Source organism: Vulpes lagopus, chromosome 3 (assembly GCF_018345385.1).
Source record: "Vulpes lagopus strain Blue_001 chromosome 3, ASM1834538v1, whole genome shotgun sequence".
In the NCBI taxonomy this organism is placed as follows: domain Eukaryota; kingdom Metazoa; phylum Chordata; class Mammalia; order Carnivora; family Canidae; genus Vulpes; species Vulpes lagopus.
This window is the reverse complement of record NC_054826.1, coordinates 151,154,029-151,178,270: the sequence shown is the minus strand read 5'-3', so window position 1 is coordinate 151,178,270 and position 24,242 is coordinate 151,154,029. Positions and strand designations below refer to the sequence as shown.

At 36.0% G+C, this 24,242-nt stretch overlaps 1 protein-coding gene across 7 annotated transcripts in view; it reads right to left on the bottom strand.

Moving 5' to 3' along the window:
* Positions 1 to 24,242, bottom strand: part of COL24A1 (collagen type XXIV alpha 1 chain) — a 388,183-nt gene that overhangs the window by 102,822 nt on the left and 261,119 nt on the right. For all 7 annotated transcript variants that reach the window (XR_005987020.1, XM_041750763.1, XM_041750767.1 and 4 more), the window contains 4 exons: positions 21,823 to 21,876; positions 21,401 to 21,454; positions 20,073 to 20,126; positions 19,797 to 19,904 (listed from right to left, as the gene is read on the bottom strand). Coding sequence is in view for 6 of the 7 variants with exons in the window: in XM_041750763.1 (XP_041606697.1) it covers positions 19,797 to 19,904; positions 20,073 to 20,126; positions 21,401 to 21,454; positions 21,823 to 21,876 (270 nt within the window). In the remaining variant the exon portion in view is untranslated. The remainder of the gene's footprint in view (positions 1 to 19,796; positions 19,905 to 20,072; positions 20,127 to 21,400; positions 21,455 to 21,822; positions 21,877 to 24,242) is intronic.

The following is a 24,242-nucleotide window of genomic DNA, read 5'->3' as shown; positions in this document are numbered from 1 at the left end:
CAGCTCCCAGTCCGCACTGGCCTCGGTGCTCCCGGGGTGGGGGGCGCTGATCCGCATAGCCTGGGGGCCCTGGGGCAGGAGCTCCCCACTGTCCTGTGCCCTCCCCGCCTCTCCCTGTCCCAGGAGGACGCAGGATCCTGGACTGTGTTCCCCGGGACCCTGGGTTCCTGCTACCGGGAGCCCCCCCTGACCCACTGGCTTCTCCCCGAGGGCGCCCCCCGGGGCGCAGGCTCCAGCCCTTTACTGAGCTCGGCCCCGGGTGTGTAGGGAGCTCTCCCCCGGGGCCCTCCTCTGTTAGTGACCCCGGGAGACTGGAGGTGTCCCTGCCCCCCCTGCGGTCTTGCCGGGTTTCCCTGCTGAGCGCCTTTCCCTTGGGGAAGAATCCGGTGCAGATTGTTAAAGTTCCCGCTTCTTGGGGCGGGGGGGCCTCCTGTTCCCAGGCTCTCGCCGCCCCTCGCCGCCCCCTTAGCCTGGCTCCTGGCGGGGCCCCTCCCCCGCTGGATTCTTTATTTTTCCTCCACCTTCCTACCTTGTTAGAAGCGAAAACCCTTCTCTCTGTAGTTCCAGCTGTTCTCTCTTTAAATCTCAGGTCGAGCTCGTAGGTGTTCAGGATGGTTTGAAAGTTATCCAGGGAGGTGGTGGGGCCCGGTGAGGTGAGGACCCTGCTCCTCCGCTGTCTTCCCCAAGTTCCTAGTTACTATTTTTTGTGCTCTCTCTATTAAACCTGTGTGCACTCCCAAGACAAGAAGATACTCTCCTATGCTTTCTTCTACTTCTAGCTTTTTATATTTAGCTTGCCTTATGATCCATATTTTATTTTTCTTAAGATTTTATTTATTCATGAGAGACACACAGAGAGAGGCAGAGACATACCTAGAGGGATAAGCAGGCTCTAAACTTATAATTCTTAACAGCGTTAGGCCTTTGTTGCAATACTTGTATGAGAGGGAATCCATAACCCTTTTATTATGCCAGCACTCCACAACTGCATTGAACTCAAATATTCAGGTGTCAGCTGACACTACTGTGTGGCAATGCTACCTACCTAACTAAAAATGCAGTTTAGGCATCATTGTGTTTATATATTAATAAAAATTTGTCGATAATATAAAAATAGAAGTGCTGATGTTGGTGATAAACTTCAGTCTCACAAATGTGTATAATTATGAAATTTATTATTGCTCTGCAAGATGGCTTGTACATTCTTCAAACCTCCAGCCTTCAAACTACAGCCTTGCCTGGTAATGCCCTGCACCAGTAGCAATCAAACAATAGACATCTCTTCTCAATGCTCAATCTACTGACACATCTCCGTATGTACACACATTTTGCTTCCCTTCTCTTACGAAGGAAGAAATTTCCCTGTTTTCTTGTCTGAGGTCAGTTGTTCATTTGTATCTAAAACCCATGTTCTCTTCAAGGCCTTCTCTTACACTTGCACTATTAATTTTTTTCTCTTAACTAAATCACTTCCAACAGCAATTAAATATGCTAGATAGCACTGACTTAAGAAAAATACTTCCTTGACGTCATGTCCCTCCTACCTTTTCTCTCCACTCATTCAATTTCTCACATACTTTCTAGTTCCATTTTTGCTTCCCCATGATAGCAAAATTTTCTGGAAGATTTGTTTATTCTCCTTGTCGCTATTTCCTTACTTCTCATTCCCTCTTCATTTGGGCTTTTGTTCTTACCACAACTCTGAAATTGATTCCCTTTGGGTCAACAACTGGCCTTATATAGTCAAATCCAATGGCTCGTTTTATCTGAAATTGTTTTCCATTCTTGAAACTTTTTAAAACTTTTGTTTACGTAACAGCATACTTCTCAAATCTTCTTATGACATCTCATTTCCTTATAGTCTAATGATTCCTAAGTTATGTCACCTGTCTTGACAGTACCATTGATCTTCTGATTATCCCACCAGCTGACATCTTTTTGAACTCCCAAAAGGCATCTCAAACTTTATGTGTCTCAGTAGGCATCTCAAATCTTGAATTCCCTCCTTAAACCCCTACACCTTGTCTCTCTTTGTCTTCCCCATCTCTACTGTAATGAGGCAGTATTTTGAAAATTATTAAAATTGCTTTTCTATTTTGCCTTTTTGAATACATGGACTTTACCCTATTCAGCTTGAGGGGTTCATATGCCCAAGGGCTGAATGTATTAAGAGAAGTTTTTTTTATTTTCTTTTTCCAACTTTAAAATTTACAAGTTGAGCCTGGAGCACCCAGCACATGGGTTGTCCTATTATAGAAATGGCACACTTTCCATCTATAGCAAGAGAACTCTAAGGCTTTATTATTGCTCTGCAAGATGGCTTACTAGATGATAGAAGGATGAGATCATGACATAGGGGAAATATAGAGAAAGCCAGGTTTTTTTCTTTTGATCCCAGGAGTATGCAGGAAGGCAAAGAGGGAGGGAGAGACACAGGTGTTCAAATTTTCCTTTTTCTGAGTTTTGGCATAATGAAACCCTTGTTCCCTACTACCTCTTCAGGATGCAGGAAGGGTATCTTCTTTTTAGATATCACCTGCTTTATGGCCATATCAATTTGGATGCTCAGGAAAGTAAAAATGAAGAACATTTGTTAAATTTTCCTGAGCTACTCCTTGATTCCTATATGAAGTAGATCTAGAGAGGAACTTAGAAACACCTGGGGAGCTTGTTGAGTGGGAATGTACTCTAGAAAGACGTGCCTCTGCTATAAGGACTGAAGTGCAGATTTCCTGGGCTAGAACTAAATGAAAATGAAAATCCAGAAGACCTGAGAGGGATCTGAAGATTAGTGGAAGCTGAGAGGGAACACAACCCCCCACCACCCAAAGTAATGAAAATTACTAGCTACATAAGTCATCATTGTAGGCCATCAGGGTAGGCAGCAAGCAAATTGACAATCAGGGGCATGGTAATGTCATTATGAATAACACCTGCATCTAGACCCAAAGTTTCTTCATCCTTGCCATCACCAAATACTCACACTCTCTAATGGAAGGAGTAAAAGAGGGAGGTTGAGAATTGATAAATTTGAGAAACAACATCGTAAGAGTCTGAGCATCACCTAAACAGAGTACTAATTTATAGGAATAGATTATTTAAGCTTTCAGCTGGGTTGGATTCAAAATTTCCTTCTCCTAGGGTACCTGGGTGGCTCAATTGGTTAAGTGTCTGCCTTTGGCTCAGGTCATGATCCTACAGGGTCCTGGGATTGAGCCCCATGTCAGGCTCCCTGCTTAGCAGGAGGGTCTGCTTCAACCTCTTTATTTGCCCCTCCCCCTGCTCATGCTTTCTCTCCCTTGCTCACTTTCTCTCAAATAAATAAAATCTTAAAAAAAAATCTTTTCTCCCCAACCCCCCAACTCCTCACTAATCAGTAAGTTAGAGCTTGTGAGGAAAACCAGATAAACCAAAAATAATGATATCACATATTTGTACATACGTATCAATTTGTAGCCCTGTAACACACTTAATGGTATGATCTAAAAACCAGGATTTTTTCTTTATATTTTTTCTCTTTCTCTCAACATCCAAACAATGAGAAATCCAGTCAGCTCTATCTTCAAAGTATCTTGAATTGGATCACTATTCACTATCTCTCTTGCCCCCTTACATTCCAAACCACGTTACTACTTTCCATCTACACTATTGCCGTAGTCTTCTAAATCCACTTTTACCCTCATAGTCTGTTTCTTCAAAATACCCTACATTATCACTAACAGTGTTAATCAAACATCTCTCCCTGGTTAAAACCTTCCAAATGGCTGCCCATTAAAATCAGAATCATCTCCAAACCTCTTATCATGGTCTGTAATCCTCTACATGACCTGGCTCCTTCTCTTTCTCTGACATCATGTTTTCCAGTTACTCACTACATTCTAGCTACTTGGCTGTATTTTCCTGTTTTTTCTTTTTCTTTTCTTTCTTTCTTTCTTTTTTTTTTTGTATCTCCCGGTTTCTAATAGTGCATCTAATAAATGCCCTTTTTATCTTAGGGTATTTGCATTAGATGTTCCCTCTGCCTAGAAAGCTTTTTCTTAGATATTTACATGACAGCTTCTTCTTATCCTTAGACATCTGGCTCAATGTAACCCTAGGTAGTCCTTTCGTGACCGGCCCAGTTTAAAGTAGCCTATTGCCTAGTCACTTACCATGTTTTATTTTCTTCACAGCTCTTATCACTTTCAGAAATTATTCTTGTTTACATTGTCTTCCCACACTAGTGTAAGTTCCAAGACAGCACAGAACCTGTTTATTGCTATAACACTAGTACCCAGAACTTTGCCTCACATATAACTAATGCTTAATAAATATTTAACAAATGAATGATAGAACATATGCCCAAAGTAGAAAGTATTTAGCCTTAATCAGACAGTAACCTAGTCTACTTGGTATATTCATTTGTAAAGAAATAACAACTTTAAACACATGTGCTAAAGTTGGAAGTAAAACCAAAGCTTATGAGTAAAAGGTGAAGAGTAGTGAGACATTTTATACCACCTTTTAGTTTCTAAGAAATGTAGCCTATGGATCTACTTGGAGCATTTTGCATAGAAAACTTTTGTACACACTTGAAAAACACATTATGTGTGCAAAAGGGGGTTGCCTGTATTCTATATTGTATTTTCTTCTGACATTATAATCAAGAAGGTTTCCTCTGTTTTTTTGGTCCACATCTTTTTTTCTCTTCAAAGATAAGTTCTTTTCCCTTTATGCAGGAGTGGGGGGTGGTGAGGATTGGAATAAACTTCCACTGATATTAGGCTGGTTTATTTTGGAGCTTGTTCTGAAATGCATAAGAAATGTCTTGCTCCAAAATGTTGGCTATTAAAAGTTAACATACCCATTGCAACCCGTTTATGTATTTAGAAGCTTGCAGAGCAGACTGGAAAAATAGCAACAATTTCTAAATGTGCATGTTTTCATAGATTTCTTCAACAATTACAAAAATAAAAATGCTGGGCAGCCTGGGTGACTCAGCGGTTTAGGGCCACCTTCGGCCCAGGGCCTGATCCTGAGTCCCATGTCAGGCTCCCTGCATGGAGCCGGCTTCTCTCTCTGCCTCTCTCTCTCTCTCTCAGTCTGTGTCTCTTATGAATAAATAAATAAAATCTTAAAAAAAATAAGAGTGCTTTTATTTAAATGTCATGTCGACGGAGAAAAGTTGGCTTGATGCTGAGCCTAGTCATAAAATAGAAGGAGTTGGGATTTTAGTCTATTACTTAAAATATGTGAGAATAGCTGTATTGTCTTCAAAGTAACACATCTAGTTTTTTTTAACTTTGAGATATAATTCACATGCCATATTATGAACCCATTTAAAGTGTACATTGTAATGATTTTTAGCATATTCACAGAATTGTGCAACCATCACCACAATCAATTTTAGAAAGTTTTCACTGCCCTAAAAGAAACCGTGTACCCATAAGCACCCCATTTCCTCCCAACCACTGCACCTCCACCTCCACTCCCCACCCCTAGACTAAACTACTTTCTATCTTTATGGATCTGCCTTATTTGAGACATGTCAAATAACATGTGGTCTCTTTTGACTGGCTGCTTTCATGAAGTGGAATGTTTTCAGGGTTCATCAGTGTAGCATATATATCATTTCTTTGCATTGACAAGTAATAGTCCATTGCATGGTTCTATTATATTTATTAATATACATTTCATTTACTAATTCATCAGTTTAGGATCATTTGGGTTATTTCCACTTTTTGGCTATCATAGATAATGCTGCTATAAACATTTATGTAAGTTTTTGTCTGAACCCTGTTTTCAATTCTTCTGGGTATATACTTAGGAATAGAGTTGGTGGACCATGTAGTAACTCCATGTTTAACATTTTGAGAAACTGCCAAATTGATTTACAAAGTGCCTGTACCATTTTACATCCCATCAATGATGTATATTTAGATCATCAACATTTGGTATTTTCTGTTTTTAAATTTTTTTTTAAAATTTTTTATTATATCCTAGTCAAGTGAAGTGGTATATCATTGTGGTTTTATTTGCATTTTCCTAATAGCTAATGATGTTGATCATCTTTTCAATTGCTTATTGGCTAACTATATATCTTCTTTTGAGAAACATCTGTTTAAATGTTTTGCTAATTTTTTAATTGGGTTACCTTTTTACTACTGAGTTTTAAGAGTTCTTTATATATTCTGGATACAAGTCCTTTATCATATAGGATTTGCAAATATTCTCTCCCTTTCCATGGGTGTCTTTTCACTGTCTTAATAGTGTTTTTTGAAGTACAAAACTTCTAATTTTAATGAAGTTCAATTTTTTTCTTTTGTCACTTGTACTTTTGGTGTTATCTAAGAAAACTGCATAAATCAAGGTATGAAGATTTACTCCTATGTTTTCTTTCAAGAGATTTATAGTTTTAGCTCTGAAATTTCAGTGAATGACCCATTTTGAGTTAATTTTTATTTGTACTGTCAAGAGGGGTCCAACTTTATTTTTTTGCATGCAGGTATCCACTTGTTCTAGCATCATTTGTTGACAAGACCATTCTTTCCCTCTTTGATCTTGGTACATAATATACTGTTGCAATTCAAATTTATTTTGTTCTATTTTTGTCCCCTAGGATTTATTGTATCCATTGAGATAGCCAATTACACTAGATATATTAAACAAAGTTTGCAAGTTATACAGTGGTTTCTGTCACAGACTATGTTCCTCTTCTGCTTGAAACCTTTCAATGCCTTTTTACTACACTTTGAATAAAACCCAAACTTCTTGTCATGATTTAAATAATCCCTCATGATCTGCTTCTTATTTATTTCTTCAAGCTCATCTCAAACAACTTTTCACTATTCATCCCGCAATGGTCTAGTCTCATGGTCAGTGTTCATGATATTACAAAATCTGAGGTCAGGAATCTTGCTAATCTTGTTCCTCTTGGTATCCCCATTGCTTAGCAGAGTTATTGGTTCATAGAAGGTACTCAAAAACTTTGCTGAATTAATAAATGGACAAATATATTTTATAGAGTCACAATCTGTAAGGCTAATAAAAATTTAGGAACATCTACGCTAAGTTTTTTTTTTTTTTTTTTAGCATTTCTTCCAAAGAAAGCTATACAAAGGCCAATATGTTAGATATATATACAAAGATTTTTTTTTTCCTGACTCACCTAGTAATAGAAGGAACACTCTTGCCCATTTAGCATCCCTCCCTGACATAGCCATCCTGGGAGGTTCCGTACAGCTCCAACCCCTTTATGTGTAATGTGTAAACTGAGAAACCAAAGAATGACTCACCCAACAATGTACAGCTCTTTAGTAGTAGAGCAGGGATAGTGGAAGAGCAATTCTTGCATAATGGTCAGTGCAGAGTTCTTTCTATTTCTGTGTTGGTTTATGACACAACAGTTCAGAACAAACAAGCCTAAGACCAGAGTCATAAAAATCATTCAGAAGATAAAAATTTAAATAAGTCCTTTACTCCTTAATGCCACTGACCTCAAATTTTCAGTTACTATTTTTCAGGGCTTCTAAGGAAATTATCTCAGGAATAAGAGTCATGTATACCTTTATCATTCTTTACTAACTATTGATAAGTCCTCTCATCTTTCTGACTTTGTTTTTTAAGATTCTATTGAGAAAGTTTCTTTATTTTGTTTCATCTTTTCTTAAGATATTCCCCTATTCCCAATCATCATACCACTCTATATAGATGGGGGAAAAAATCACACTTCAGTAAATCCAACAAAGTTTTGTCCTAACAGAATAAAAGAAGACATTTTTTTTATACATTCAACTTTTAACTCCCATAGCTTCACATCTATTTAGATGTTGGATACAACCGTGATATTTTTTCATTTTTTCAGAAACGAATGACAGACCATAAGTCAAGCAGATGCTTCTTTTCAGATGTTTCCAAATTCTTTTCCAATACAGAGTTATAGATTCAGGTGAACTGAACACCTTAGCACAGAATTAAAGCATAAAATACACATTTTAAAATTCTGTTTCAAAGAAGTCTGCATCTTAGATTTGGGAATTTGTTATTAATGCTTCCCTTGCCTTATTTTTCAACTTAATTTTCATTTTCTAATATTTTAGAAAATAAGAGAAGCATTTTTTCCCTTGAAAAGAAGTTTTATTTCTTTTTCTTACTCTCTTTCTTGTTTATTTTTAAAGAATAGGTAGCATCTTTGTGACATTGCCTACAGAAAATTTTTTTTAAAGTGAAAAATAAATCCAACATCAGGCTGTCTGATTAAGCAATAGTTCCTTGGATCATAAAATTCTTTTGAAAAAATGTGCCATGGTATTTTTATTGAGTTTATGAGCTGAAGGCATTTAAAATTCCAAGGAGAACAACAAAAAAGAATAAAAAAGAAACACACATGTGTTGTTACTAAAAAAGGCACCAAAGATGTGTATGAGGCAAGATTTTTCCTGGGAAAAATTATGAAGCAGATGAAATCTGTGTTTATCATTTTTCCATGTCTTGTTTTGAGCCCCCTTTTTCATTTCTGTTCTGCCCATCACCAGCTGTCATGATGTATCATCCCAGTCTGGGATTCCTGTCTCTTATCCTACGGCATGGCTAGGCCTTTCTTTTTCCTAGTTCTGTTCTCCCCACCAACTTATAGAGTTCTGCTGGGGAAATAGGTTAAATGATTGAAAAAATCCATGGTAAAGTATTAATAATTGTTAACAGTTAATGACTTTCTCATATACAAATGAATTTGGGGATGCCTGGGAGGCTCAGGGGTTGAGTGTCTGTCTTTGACTCAGGGTGTGATCCTGGGGTCCTGGGAATGAGTCCTGCATTGGGCTCCCATTAGGGAGTCTGCTTCTCCCTTTGCCTATGTCTCTGCCTCTCCCTCATGAATAAATAAATAAAATCTTTTAAAAAATGAATTTGATAAGAATTTTCTGAAAGATGATCACACTTTTTCAGCATTTGTTACTTGGCTTCTCTATAAGTCCAGCCCTGATGAATCTCCTTAAAAAGATGAAAAATATCAAGAACCTCAGAAAAGGCAAAATATAAGCCCAAGGCTTATATTTGGAGTATACTCATGGAGTAGCATGGCTTAGAGACATAGAAGTCATAAAGGAACTAGATAGAGCCAGCTCTGCCATCTGCTATATTCTCAGCTTTCTCTGAGCCTGGTTGTTGTTTTGTTTTGTTTTGTTTTCAGTTATAAAGTGGGGAAAATAAAGCACCACTAGATTATTGGAAGGATTCTAGAGAAAATATAAGTGAAATTCTATAGTTCAGCCTGGACCAATAATTTGAAGATAATTTTGGGGGGTGATTCTCTAATGCTTTGTACTTGCTGCAGTAGAACTTATCATAGTTTTCCAGGAGTGAGAGGGTAAGACAGAGGAGAAATGGTCACTTTACCACTTATGTAAAACCAAAGGGAAAAAGACTCCATTTGCCAATTGCTGAAAACCAGGCAATATTTATGGTTCATCTTCAAATTTCAAATGTCATGTTGACATACACTGGTATGGTTATTTATTATTTTGGAGAAGAAGTGAGATAGCATTATTTTAATTATTGCTAACAGAATCAAAATTATTGGTAAATGATATGAATGGCAAGATAGACAATTTATGCTTCATTTATGGTATTTGTTGTATTCTTCCAGAGAGTTTCTTCTCAGTTCTTGGAAATGTAATTGAGATTACTGGGAGGAGGAACTACTTTAAAAGGCTGAACAAGACTCTCAGGGTACGGCAAAAAGATAAATCACTTTCGGGTAGGGTCATAAGTGATGACTCCCAAGATATGACAGTATCTTCAAATGCAGGAATACTTAGAGAAGTAAAAAGAGAATAGTTTTGGGGGAGATCTTATATTTAAAGATATGAGACAAGGAAGATAGAACAGTAAAATAAAAAAGAGAGGCCATATCTGGAAGAATATAACAGATATCATAAATTAAGCATTTAAGCAAGAGAGAAGATATTCTCATTATTTATTTATTGATATCTCTCACCTATAGTGAGAGAATCTGTCCAACATGACATTTAGAATTTCTCTTGAAGTAATACTACAATTTGAGATCAGATATTGATAACTTAAATTATGCCTGCAAAAGATTTCTTATGTCATTCTAGAGTTAGGATATTACTCTATAGGAATTATGTCAGCTCTATGAATAAAAATGAGAAATATTCAAAGTAAGTTTGAGATAACACAAAGTGTTCCTCTTCAAATGCTTTATGACAGAAGTTCCATAGCTGAGGTGACATCATCAGGATAGTGACATGAAATTCCTGAATTCAGCCATCCTCAGAAGACCAAGTAGCAAGTGTCCACATAAAAGACCACCATTGTGAAAACCCCAGAATCTCAGGGTGAGGCTGAAGCACTCCCCTAGATCACAGAGAGATACAGAAGGACCACAGTAGAAAGGTAAGAATTAAGATTTCATTTTGATTGTATTGTCCTTTCCCCAGACCAGCCACCACAATCAGGGGGCCCCCTTGGCTTACAGTTTCTCCAGTGAGGAAAAGAAAACCCATAGTGGACATTCAGTTCTCCCAGTATTATGAAATGCTTCCAGGATAGCTCAATAAGGTCTCACCTCATGGGAATCCCTGGGGAAGCTTGGGGGCTTGACCACTGAGCATCAGATAGAGACAGCAATAGAAGCAAGGATCATAACAACTTGAGCCCAATGTTGCTCATTGCATTCCTGCTTGCAATAGCAGTTGAGCAGAGATCTATAGTGATTCTGCACATCTACAGAGCTGAGTTGTTGGCTCTGTCTGGTCAGGGAACTTGGTTGAAGGGCTTTGCATGATTGGGGTCCCCAGCCAAAGGAGCATACCTGCTGTGGAACCCCTTAGATGGCCCTGGGTAGGCAGGGAAACAAATCTCCAACCCTGCCCAATAGCTAACCATAGACTGCCATCCCACACATTCAGGATTGCCTGGCCATAGAATCTAGGCAGTTGTGGAGTCCAAACTATACCTCTAATGAGGCAGTCAGCCAAGCCAGCAGCCCTGCCAAAATGTTGGTAATGACCAGATAATCTGAACAGTGGTCCTGGGCAGGCTTGGAACCCAGCTTAAAGTACTGCCTAGCTGTGAAGCCCAGCCAACAGCTATACCCAGAAGCAAAATCTAGCTCATGGCCCTGTTCAATTCCTAAACACAGTCTACAACCTTGTAGAGGCAAAAAGCCCAGCAAGTGGCCCTGTCCAATTACCAAAGCATAGCCCTCATCCCTGTCCAATAAAAGAGCTCAGACAATAACTCCACCCAACTATGGAGTATATAATCTCCAGTACCAACCAACAGTGAGATCAGCTGGAGACCCCACTTGACCAGAGAGCCTGGCAAGTGACCTTACCCAGCACAGAGGCACAGCTAGTGGGTTAAGTAGTCATGAAGCACAGCCTGTGACTCTGTACAAACTTGAGGCGCAGCCTGTGGGTCTGTCCAACTGTGAAGCCATGCTTAGGGTCTCATGAAGTTGGAGTTCAGCCAACAGCACTATTCAGTTAAGGTGCACCACAGGAGGCCTTGCCCAACTGCAGAGTCCAATCAGAGGTACTGCCTTGTCAGGGAATACAGTCTAAGGTCTCACCTTACCAGTAAACCTGACCAACCAGGGTGCCTATTCACTGGTCTCACTTGAAAATGAGGCCCAGCCAACAGGATCACCCAGCTGCAAAAAACAGCCAGTGGCAGTCCTCCCCCAACCTCATAACATAGGTAAGGGCCTTGCCCAACTGGGGACCTTAATAGTAAGCTGTGCCTGCCCCCAGATTCTACCTGTTAACCAGTCTAGTATCCTAAGCTAAGCAGGCTGGAGAAGGGCTTTCCTTGCCAAAATAAACCTCAAATGTCTGGAAAAGGGACTGCTTACTCAGATAATGTGCAGATACTAGTGCAAGGATACAAGGACCATAAAGAATCAAATCAAGATGACAATGCCAAAGGAAACTAATAAAACTTTGATAATTGATACCAAAGTAATGGAATTCTATGGACTTTATGACAATCATCTTAAAGAAGTTCAGTGAACTACAGGAACATACAAATAGACAAAATTAGATAAACAACACATGAATAAAATGAGAAGTATGACAAATAGAAACCATAAAAATAATGAAAACAAAAATCCTAGAAATGAACAATACAATGAACTTAAGAATTCAATAGAGAGCTTCAGTAGTAGACTCAGCCAACCAGCAGAATCAGTGAATTCAAGACAAGTCATTTGAAATTACCCAGAAGAGTAAAAAGAAAAAAAAAAGAACAAAATAAAAGAAAGAAAGTCCATGGTACTTATGAGCATCAAGTGAAATAATATGTGTATTGTGATAATGCCATAAGGAGAAGAAAGAGTCTATGTAAAGAGATAATGGCTGAAAATGTCCCAAACTTGGGGAGAAAAATGCACATCCAGATTCTTTAGGCCCAAAGGATCCCAAATAAGTTGAATCCAAAAAGAATTACTTTGAGACACATAACTAAACTGCAAAAAGTCAAAGACAAAGGAAGAATTTTGGAAGCAGCAAGAGAAAAACAATTTGTCCCACAAAAGAGAGCCTCCATAAGACTATAAATACATTTCTCAGCAGAAACTGCAGGCCAGGAGAAAGTGGAATAATTTCTTCAAAACATTCAAAGAAAAAAGAGTTAACCAAGAATACTATACCCAGCAAAGATGTCTTTCAGAAATGAAGTGATAAAGACTTTCCCCTCCAAAAAAAAGCTGAAGAGTTCACCACTAAACCTGTCTTACAAGAAATGCTACAGGGCATTTTTCAGGCTCAAATAAAATAATAGAATTAATGTCAAAAAACATGACTTACAAAACTCATCAACAGATGTAAATATATATTTAAAGCCAGATTCTTTAATATTGCAATGACTGTGCATAAATCGCTTACAACTCAAGTTAAAAAATTAAAAAACAAATGCACTAAAAATAGCAATAACTAGGGGATCCCTGGGTAGCTCAGTGGTTTGGCACCTGCCTTTGGCCCAGGGCATGATCCTGGAGTCCCGGGATCGAGTCTCACGTTGGGCTCCCGGCATGGAGCCTGCTTATCCCTCTGCCTGTGTCTCTGCCTCTCTCTCTCTTTCTCTCTCTCTCTCATTATGTCTATCATAAAAAAATAACAATAACTAAGATTATTTGTTACTGTATACATACTACAAAAAGATGTAAATTGTAACATGAAATGTGAGGTGGTGAGAAGAAGTAAAAATATAAAGTTTCTCTATGGCATTGAACTTGTTATCTGCTTAAAATAAGATGTTATAACATATTTTATGTGAGCCACAAAAAATGTGGTAGATACACAGAAGTTTAACAAAGGGTTAAGTCATAGTGCTACAAAAAGTCATAAGATCACAAAGACAACAAGAGAGAAAACAAGAAGACATCATATACAAAAGGGCCAGCAAATAATTAATTAAATGTCAATAGGAAGACCTTATCAATCATTACTTTAATTGTAAATGTATTAAATTCCCTAATCAAAAGATACAGAATGGCTGCATGGATAAAAGACAAGACCTACCTATGTACTGCATACAAGAGACTCACTTAAACTTTAAGGATACACAAAGATCAAAAGTGAAGAAACAGAAAAAGATATTTCAAGCAAAAGAAATAAGAATAACCAAAAGAAAGCAGGGATAGTTACACTAATATTAGACAAATTGGCTTTAAGCAATATAGTCATGAGACAAAAATGGTCATTATATGATGATAGTAATCAATAATATGCAAATATAAATATTAATCCATATGTAATAATTATAAATATTTATACATCAAACATTGAGGCTCTTAAATATTAAAGCAAATACTAACAGAAATAAAGGAAGAAATAAATACAATACAATAATAGCTGGGGACTTTAATACTTTACTCTTTAAAATGGTTATATCATCCAGGCAGAGAATCAATAAGGGAAAAATGGATCTGAACAACACTATAGACAAATGTACCTAACAGACATATATACAGCATTCCATCCAAGAGCAGCAGAATATACATTCTTTTTTAATTTTACATGAGACATTTTCAAGAATATTTCATATGTAAGGCCATTATATAAGTCTCAACAAACTTTGGAAAAGAGAACTTGTATATCACGTATGTTTCTAACCACAGTGCTATCAAACTAGAAATCAGTAACAGGAGGAGGGATGGAAAATTTACAAATGTGTAGAAATTTAAAAACACAGTTCTCAACAACCAATGGATTAAAGAGGAAATCAAAAGTGAAATTAAAAAACTTCAATTTAGCAGTTGTAAATATTTATGCCCCCAATTTGGGAGCACCTAAATATATAAATTAAAAACAGTTAAAAACAAACATGAAGAAACTCATTGATAATAATATAATAATAGTAGGGGACCTTAATATCTTACTTATAGCAATGCACAGAGAATCTAAACAGAAAATCAATAAGGAAGCAATGCCTTTGAATGATGCACTGGACCAGATAGACTTAACAGATATATTCAGAACATTTCATCCTAAAGCAGTAGAATACACATTCTTTTTGAGTACACATGGGACATTCTCCAGATTACATACTGGGTCACAAATCAGGCCTCAATCAGTACAAAAAGACTGAGATCATACCATGCATATTTTCAGACCACAATGCTACAAAACTTGAAGTCAAACACTAGAAAAAACTTGGAAAGACTATAAATACATGGAAGTTAAAGTTAACGAGGAAATTAAAGAAGAAATTTTTTAAAAATACATGGAAGTAAATGAAAATGAAAACACAACAATTTTGGATGCAGCAAAGCAGTCGTAAGAGGGAAGTATATAGCAATACAGGCCTACCTCAAGAAGTAAGAAGTATCTCAAACACTTAACCTAACCAACTTTACACATAAAGGAGCTAGAAAAGGAATAGCAAATAAAGCTTATACCCAGCAGATAGGAAATAATAAAGATGAGAGCAGAAATAAATGATATAGAAACAAACAAAAAACCCCAGTAGAACAGATCAATGAAACTAGAAGCTGGTTCTTTGAAAGGATTAATAAAACTTATAAACTCTTAGCCAGACTTATCAAAAAGAAAAGATAAATGACCCAAATAAAATCATGAATGAAAAGGGAGAGATTACAACCAACACAGAAATACAAACAATTATGAGAGAATATTATGAAAAATCATATGCCAACAAATTGGGCAATCTGGAAGAGATGTACCAATTCCTAGAAATATACAAATTACCAAAACTGAAACAGGAAGAAATAGAAAATTTGAACAGACCCATAACCAAATTACCAAAACTGAAACAGGAAGAAATAGAAAATTTGAACAGACCCATAACCAGCAAAGAAATTGAATCAGTAATCAAAAATCTTCCAATAAATAAAAGTCTAGGGCCAGATGGCTTCCCAGGGGAATTCTACCAACCATTTAAAGAATTAATGTGCATTATTCTGAAACTGTTCTGAAAAATAGAAATAGAAGGAAAAATTTCAAACTTATTCTATGAGGCCAGCATTGCCTTGATTCCAAAACCAGACAAAGACCTCACTATACAGGAGAATTACAGGCCAAAATTCCTGATGAACATGGATGCAAAAATTCTCAACAGGGTACTAGCAAATCAAATCCAACAGTACATTAAAAGGATTATTCATCACAATCAAGTGGGATTTATTCCTGGGTTACAAGGGTGGTTCAATATTCACAAATCAATCGCTTTGATACACAACATTGATTTAATAAAAAAGGATAAGAACCATATGATCCTCTCAATAGATGCAAAAAAAAAAAACATTTGACAATATACAGCATCTATTCTTGATAAAAACCCTCAACAAGGGGAAACATACCTCAATATCATAGAGGCCATATATGAAAGAACCACAGCTAGTATCACCCTTAATGAGGAAAAAAGAGAGCTTTTCCTCTAAGGTCAGGAACAAGACAGGGACAGGGATGTCCTACTCTCACCATTGTTGTTTAAGATAGTACTGAAAGTCCTAGCCTCAACAATCAGACAACAAAAAGAAATAAAAGCCATCCATATTGGTAAGGAAGATATCAAATTTTCACTATTCACAGATGACATGATACTCTGTGTAGAAAACCTGAAAGACTTCACAAAAAATTGCTATATCTGATACATGGAATTCAGCAAAGTCACATGTTACAAAATAATGTACAGAAACCTGTTGCATTTCTATACATCAATAATGAAGCAACAGAAAGAGAAATCAAGGAATCAAACTGATATACAACTGCATCAAAAACTGTAAGATACCTAGGGATAAATCTAACCAAAGAGGTAAAAGATGGGCAGCCCCGGTGGCGCAGTGGTTTAGCACTGCCTGCAACCCAGGTGTGATCCTGGAGACCCAGGATCAAGTCCCACATCAGGTTCCTTGCATGGAGCCTGTTTCTCCCTCTGCCTGTGTCTCTGTCTCTGTGTGTGTGTGTGTCTCATGAATAAATAAAGTTTTTTTAAAAAGAGGTAAAATATCTGTACTATTATATATATATATATATATATACATATATATATAATAAGGTTATATGGCTGAGTAATATATATATACAAAACCTCTTTTGTGTGTGTATATATATATATATATATATATTATACACATTTCTTAGCCATAAAAAAGAATGAAATGTTGCCATTTGCAATGATGTGGGTGGAGCTAGAGAGTATTATACTAAGTAATATAAGTCAGTCATAGAAAGACAAATACCATATGATTTTACCCATATGTATGAAACAAAACAGATGAACATAGGGGGAGGGAGATAAGAGAGGGAGGCAAGCCATAAGAAACTCTTAAGTACAGAGAACAAGTTGAGAATTGATGGAGGGGGAGTGGGCAGGGGAGGGGCTACATTAGTGATGGGGATTAAGGAGGGTACTTGCGACAAGCACTGAGTGTTGTATGTAAAGTGATGAATCACTAAATTCTACTCCTGAAACCAATATTACAGTGTATGTTGACTAAAATTCAAATAATAACTTGAAACAAAATTAAAAAAACAAAAAATCTTCAGACAAAAAAATATGGAAACACAACATAGTAAAATTTATTCAATGCAGCAAAAGCAGTTCTAAAAGGGGAGTGTACAGTGATAAATGCCTACTTTAAAAAAGTAGCAAGATCTCAAATAAATAACTTAACTTTATAGAAGGAGAAAAAGAAGAGCAAACTAAAGCCAAAATTACCAGAAGAATAGAAATGATAAAAATTAGAGTAAAAGTAAATGAAATAGAAAATAGAAAAAATAGAGATTAAAAAAATAGTTGTTTTCTTTGAAATGGTAAAACTGACAAACACTAAAACCTAAAGGCCCATTACATTTAGAAATGAAAGAAAAAAACATTATAAATGATAATACAGAAAAACAAGGGATCATAAAGACTAATAAGATACAATTATTTGTCAATTTTGGACAATTTAGAATATATCTATTTCTAGACCCATACTACTTACCAGGACTGAATCATGCAGAAAATCTAAATAGGCCAATAATGAATAAGAAGATTGAATAAGTAATGAAAAATCTCTCAACAAAGAAAAACCTTAGCAAAATATCTCAACAAAGAAACCCTAGCATTTGCTGATGAATTCCACTACACATTTAAAGAAGAATTAATGGTACTATTTCTCAAACTCATCCAAAATTTTGAAGAGTGGAAATACACACAAGCTCAAGTCAGTATTACTCTGATAAAAAAAAAATCCAGATAAAGATATTATAAGAAAACTATAGGCTAATATAATACCCCTGATGAATATAAATGCAAAAATTCTCAACAAAATACTAGCAAACTAAATTCAACAGCACATTGAAAGGATCATACAACATGTTCCAATGAGATTTATTTCTTGGATGCAAGGATGGTTCAAATTGATGGCAAATTAATCGATGTGATATACCCTATTCACAGAATTAAAGGTAAAACCATTTGATCATCTCAATAGATCTAGAACGAGTATTTGACTAACATCAATAAACTTTCATTATAAAAACTCTCAACACAACAGGTGTAGAGGGAACATACCTCAACATAATAAAGGCCATATATGATAGACCCACAGCTAATATCATATTTAACAGTACAAAGTTGAAAATTTTTCCTACAATCAGGAACAAGAGACCAAGGTGCTCACTCTCACTGCTTCTATTCAATATAGTACTGGAAATCCTATCCGGAGCAATTAGGTAAGAAAAAGAAATAAAAGGCACCCAAATTAGAAAGGAGGAAGGAAAATTAAAACGGTCTCTGAAGATGACATTATCTTCATATATAGAAAACCTTAAAGACTTCACAAAAAAACTGTTAAAATTAAATGATTTCAGTAAAATGTCAGGATACAAAATCACCCACAAAACACAGTCATGTTTCTTTACACTAACAATGAATTATCAGAAAAAGAAATAAAACATTCCCATTTACAACAGTATCAAAAACAAAATCTTTAGGAACAAATATAATCAAGGAGAAATATCAATACACTGAAAACTATAAGATATTGATGAAAAAAATTGAAGACACATAAATGGGGAGATAACTCATATCTATGAACTCATATTCATAGGTAGGAATAATTAATATTGTTAAAATGTTCATATTTTCTCAAACCACCAACAGATTCAATGTAATTCCTATCAAGATTCCAATGATAAGCATTAGGAAAAAAAAAATCTTAAAATTCACATGAAACCAGAAAATATCCCAAATAACCAAAACAATCTTAAGAAAAAATAAAGCTAGAGGCATCACACTTCTTAATTCCAAAGTACATTAATACAAAACTATACTAATCAAAACAGTATGGTACTAGCATTAAAACAGACCTATATAAAACAAACAAACAAAAAACCAGACCGGTAGACTGACTAATGGAAAATAATTGAGAGACCAGAAACAAATGAGTGCATAGAAGGTCAACTTATATTGGAAAAAAGTATGGTGTGTGTATATATGTATATATACACACATATATAGTGTATATGTATATACTACAATATAGTGTATGGTATATATATATACCATATATAGTATATATATACAATGGAATATTGTTCAGCCACAAAAAGGAAATTCTGACATTTACAACAATATGGATGGACACGGAAGTCATTATGTTATGTGAAATAAATCAGAGGGGGGAAAAATACTGTATGACCTCACATATGTTTGTTATCCAAAACAACTGAAATCATAGGAACAGAGAGTAGATTGATGGTTGTTGCCAGTAGTGGAGAGATGGGGGAAATAGCAAATGGGTACAAATACCCGGTTACGAAATAAGTTACTCATAAATATATAATGTACAATGTGGGGACTATATTTAACAATATTGCATTGTGTTCTGAAAGTTGCCAAGGGGATCTTAAAAATTTTCACCATCACACAAAAAGGTAACTGTAAAGTGATGGATGTGTTAACTAACCCTATTTGGTAATCATATATATACACACACACACATATATACATATATACATATATGTATATATATCAAACCACACATTGTACACATTAAATTTACACAATGTTACTTGTCAATTATATCTCAAAGTGGGAAGGAAAGAAAACTTCAAGGACTTGTATGACACATGGAAAAAGTATCTTTCTTCCTTGGATGTAAGGTAGACTGATCATTAGTCCCTGGTTTGGCCCTTTCTCAAGCCACAGTTCCATACTTTCAATTACCCAATGGACATCTAAGAGAATGAGAATGTATGTGTGTGTGTGTGTGTGTGTGTGTGTGTGTGTGTATAGGGGACTAAGTTCAATTAGTACTCAAAAATGAACCCAGCAGTACTCACCGGAGGGCCCATTAGACCTGGTCTACCCAAGGGCCCTGTAGCCCCTGGTAGTCCTGTCTCTCCTTTTTCTCCATCCTCTCCAGAGAGACCTCTTCCTCCTGGGTTCCCCTGTAACCCAGTAAAAACTTTTAAGTAAGGGAAGGCAGTAAAATAATTATACCACAAAAGAAGCAGATATTTGTTTGGGACATAAAAGTAATTATGTAATGATAGAATATTTTAAAGATTTCACAAACAAGTGTCTACTTGTACATAATTGAGAAAAGTATAATTTACCTTTAATCCATCTTTTCCTTGGAGACCTTCTTCTCCAGGAGCTCCTGGTTCACCCTATTTTGTAGCAAAAACAATGAGATTTATTATTTTGTTAAATCATTTACCTTAATTTTTGTTCCTGGTACCTTTAAAAAGTAGCAGGTTTATGTACATTTATTCCTACTTCTACCTTATTTGTAAGGAATATTTGGCAGTATAATAAGCTTGATATAATTTGCTTGGACTAGCTCTGAAGATGATTTAAAGAATCAGTACTGTAAATTCAAATATAAGATGGGTCCAGAATTTTAACTTTTAGATAATTGAGAGTAATATGTATTCACTTGGTACCTCTGTAAATTTATATAGTTAGACCTGTGTTTCCTGAGTTCAAGGACTGTAAATACTCTTAAGTGTAGTAGCTTGTTATACTGAATTAAATGGATTAATATTAATAATAATAATTCAGTTAAATCAGTGTACCAGATTTTTAGGGTATTTTCTCCCTTATAGAGAGAAGCAACAATTAAGGCCTTGATACATCAAGAAGCTGTCTTCTAGATATAGAACTTAACAGAAAAGTATAGCCATACTCTATGAAGATATTAAAGTAGTATTGGCTCTCTTGTTACCCAAAATATTTAAAAGTGAGTTAATTAGTGTGTCTTAGAGTTGCTTCCAGACACTTCCATTACCCCAACCTCACACTGCCCAACCCCTGCAAATAAAGGAAAAAAAGAAAAAGAAAGTGGATGTAAAATATATCTCCCTACTTTGCTTTTTTAGTATGCAAATGTCTCTTCAAATTATCTTGGGCACTGTTATCTTGGGAAAAAAGCTTACCACAGCTCAAATTACAGGCTGTCTATATTAGAACAACTACTGTAAGCTATCTAATTATACTTATTTACAATTATTTCCTTGAATCTTGTTAACTTTTGTGACTAGGTTTTTGTTGTTGTTTTTATAAACATAAATGAGGCTGTAATCATTTGTTTGCCTTGTTAGGTCAGGAAATATACTGAGAGTTGATTACTGTTATTTGTGAATTTCTTCTTAATGCTCACATTAGTGACAATCTCAGTTACTCTGCATATGTGTAAAGCATTCTGCAGAATGCACTTCATACTGAGAAAAAGATGTATGAGGTTAGGACTCCAAATACTACTAAATTACTATATGAACAGGGTCTGGCATGTAGCTTTTAAACTTAGAAATAAAGATAAACGTTTTCTATTATGCACCGGAAAGGTTTATTATGCATTTTTTGAAACTTTATGTATGCTAAATGTTGAGTCTCTGAACCCCTCAGGCCAGTGCATTAAAACGGTTCCCAGTAGTACACTTACCCGTAACCCTGGTTCTCCAGCAACTCCAACGTTGCCTGCAGGTCCAACATTTCCCTGAAGAAACAGGGAAAGATTAAAACTTTTTTCTACTAAACAGCATATATAATTATGAAATGCATATCATGAGCATAGGGCTTTCAAAACACTTTCCATTTTTTCCCCCAGATTAATTTATTGATAATATTTTGGCTCATTAGCCTTATCATTTGTATTTCCTCACACACAGTCAGTATATATATCTATATATTGATATAGATATATAGATATATAGATTGTATTTTTTCTGACTCATTTGTAGACACTTCTCATTTTTATCTGCTGTCATTCATTTGCTTTCAAGATGATGGGTATTTGCTAAAATACGGCAAATGGGGTTCAATGGTAAAAGTTTAGAGACCCCTTTTACTATTTAGGAAGGTTACCTTTGCACCGGGTTCACCTGGCAGGCCAGATTCTCCCTCAATACCTGAAGGTCCCTAGAAGAAAATGATTTGACACATCATCTGTATACTTCCTTCACCAATTGCAAAGGCAATAGCAACCTCCTAAGAAGATGGTAGTAATTCTTAGCTCAAGGGTAAGACATATGTTCAGAAAAAACTTTTGCTGTCACTTTATAAACTTCATGGCATAAGACCAGATAATTCTGGGACTTTTTAACAGTTCAAATGCCAAAACAACATTATCTGAAGTCAGGACTTTCAAGACCAATTTCTTCTAATCTTTCCTGTTATCCTTTAATCCTTGGTCAAAAACAAACCACCTCCCATTTTCTCTTCTAATTTTCTGCCTTCATACTCTTACTATTCTCTGTGTTTTTTCACTTTTCACTTTTCCCAATCATTTCTGTTGAGCCCTCTGGAGCACACTTCCTTTAAAAATTTCAGTTTTATTTATTCATTTTATAATAAATATCACACAAAGATGTTATGAATTTATTCACATTATAGAAGATGCATATGACATGTTTTCCACTTTCCTTTCATGGAAAGGGGTCCAGTTGGGAAGAATTTGGTTCCTTTCATCTTGAAAACATACAACTTCTTTTGACCTCTGGCTGTCTCTAGGCCTGGAGCTCCTACAATTGCTGTTGTGTTGTGTTTTTCTGTTTGTTTGAGAGATATTTATCTTGTTTTTGAGCACACAAAAGGTATCCCTTCCCTCTTACCTTCCTCATTCCCCCTTCCTTTTCTCTTCTCTTTCACTTTCATTGTGTGTGTGAGTGTATGTATGTGTGTATATGTATAACTGTAAAAACGTACACATGGGGCAGCCCAGGTGGCTCAGTGGTTTAGCGCCTCCTTCAGCCCAGGGCCTGATCCTGGAGACCTGAGATCGAGTCCCACGTCCAGCTCCCTGCATGGAGCCTGCTTCTCCCTCTGCCTGTGTCTCTGCTTCTGTGTGTGTGTGTGTGTGTGTGTGTGTGTGTGTGTCTCATGAATAAATAAATAAAATCTTTAAAAAAAATAAAAAAGTACACATGTATTCTGTAGTTCCCATGTTTTGGGAGTAGATGGGTATTTTAAAGCAATAATTCACAACATTATCTTGACCAAAAGCTTCTTGTTTCCTTTTTATCTTTCAGGGGTTCATCAGAAGTTCTGATCCATGGGTGATATTCTTCCTTTTAACTATTAGAGCTTAAAGTATCTTTTATGTCAGTATTTCAGAGAAGGGGAAGTTCAGTTTTCCTTTTTTTTTTGAAGTTTAGTTTTCCATTTTGACTCAGCTTCTGCAATCCATACTCACTTTGATTTTTTTCTAAAATAAAAGCTATACATGCACAAAGTACAGATGGAGTTATGATGAAAAACCCTAATCCCAATCCTCAGAGGTAACTACTTTATAAAACAATTTTTGTTTTTAGCTTTCTTAGTGGTTACTACTACAACTCAAAAATTATACCGCTACTTCCTGATGTATCATCTTGCTAAAAGTTTAGTTTCCATCATTTCACAATTTTACCATCATTTCACAATTTTTTAATAGTTACATAATTTAAATTTTTCTGTGGGTTACTTTTGTGACTTCCTTACCGTTATAGGAGGCAGCATAGTATAGCACTTAAGAGGAAAAACTATGCTCTGCCTTAGAAATGACAGAATTTAATATTTTACTCTAAGATTAATATTCTATCTTGAGAGAGAATTCCAACTCTTAGAACTTCCATATTAAAATTGCTTTCAATGTCACAGATCTCCTCTGGTTCTTAATTTCTCCCAAACTGTCAGCTCCTCCTGGCTCTTTTTATTCCTTTCTTAAACTAACTCTAGTAGTTGATCTTCTGAACTCTGGTCTTTCTTTTCTTACACCACTCTTGGATTAGCCCTTTAAATCCTCTTCTCCATTTCTATTTCCAGTTGAATACTGCTGGAAAAAATTGCACACTTGTGCAAAGGGTCATCATTATATGTTGAGAGGCATAGTGGTTAAAAGGATGGGTTATGGAGAAAGACCGCCTGAACTGAAATGTTGGCTGTACCACTACTACTAGTTATTGCTCTTGAGTAAGTTACTTAACCATTTCATGCATTTGTTTCCTCATCTGTAGAATGAAAATAATAACTGCATCTATCTCACAGAGTGTTATGAGAATCCATTAATACAGTAAAGCACATAAATACTCTTAGGCACATAGAAAGTGCTTCATAATTGTGGGCTCTTATCATTACCATCAGTATGATGCCAATTCATGATATGCTACTAAAAGCTTGATTTTAGTAAGGTTTATCTGCTCTTTCACTTGCCTATAGTCATTTTCTTCTCCTATTGTCCTCAACCACTATTCTAAACCAGCAAATTTTCCTCAATAGACCTACCCAACCCCTACTCCTTATTCCAA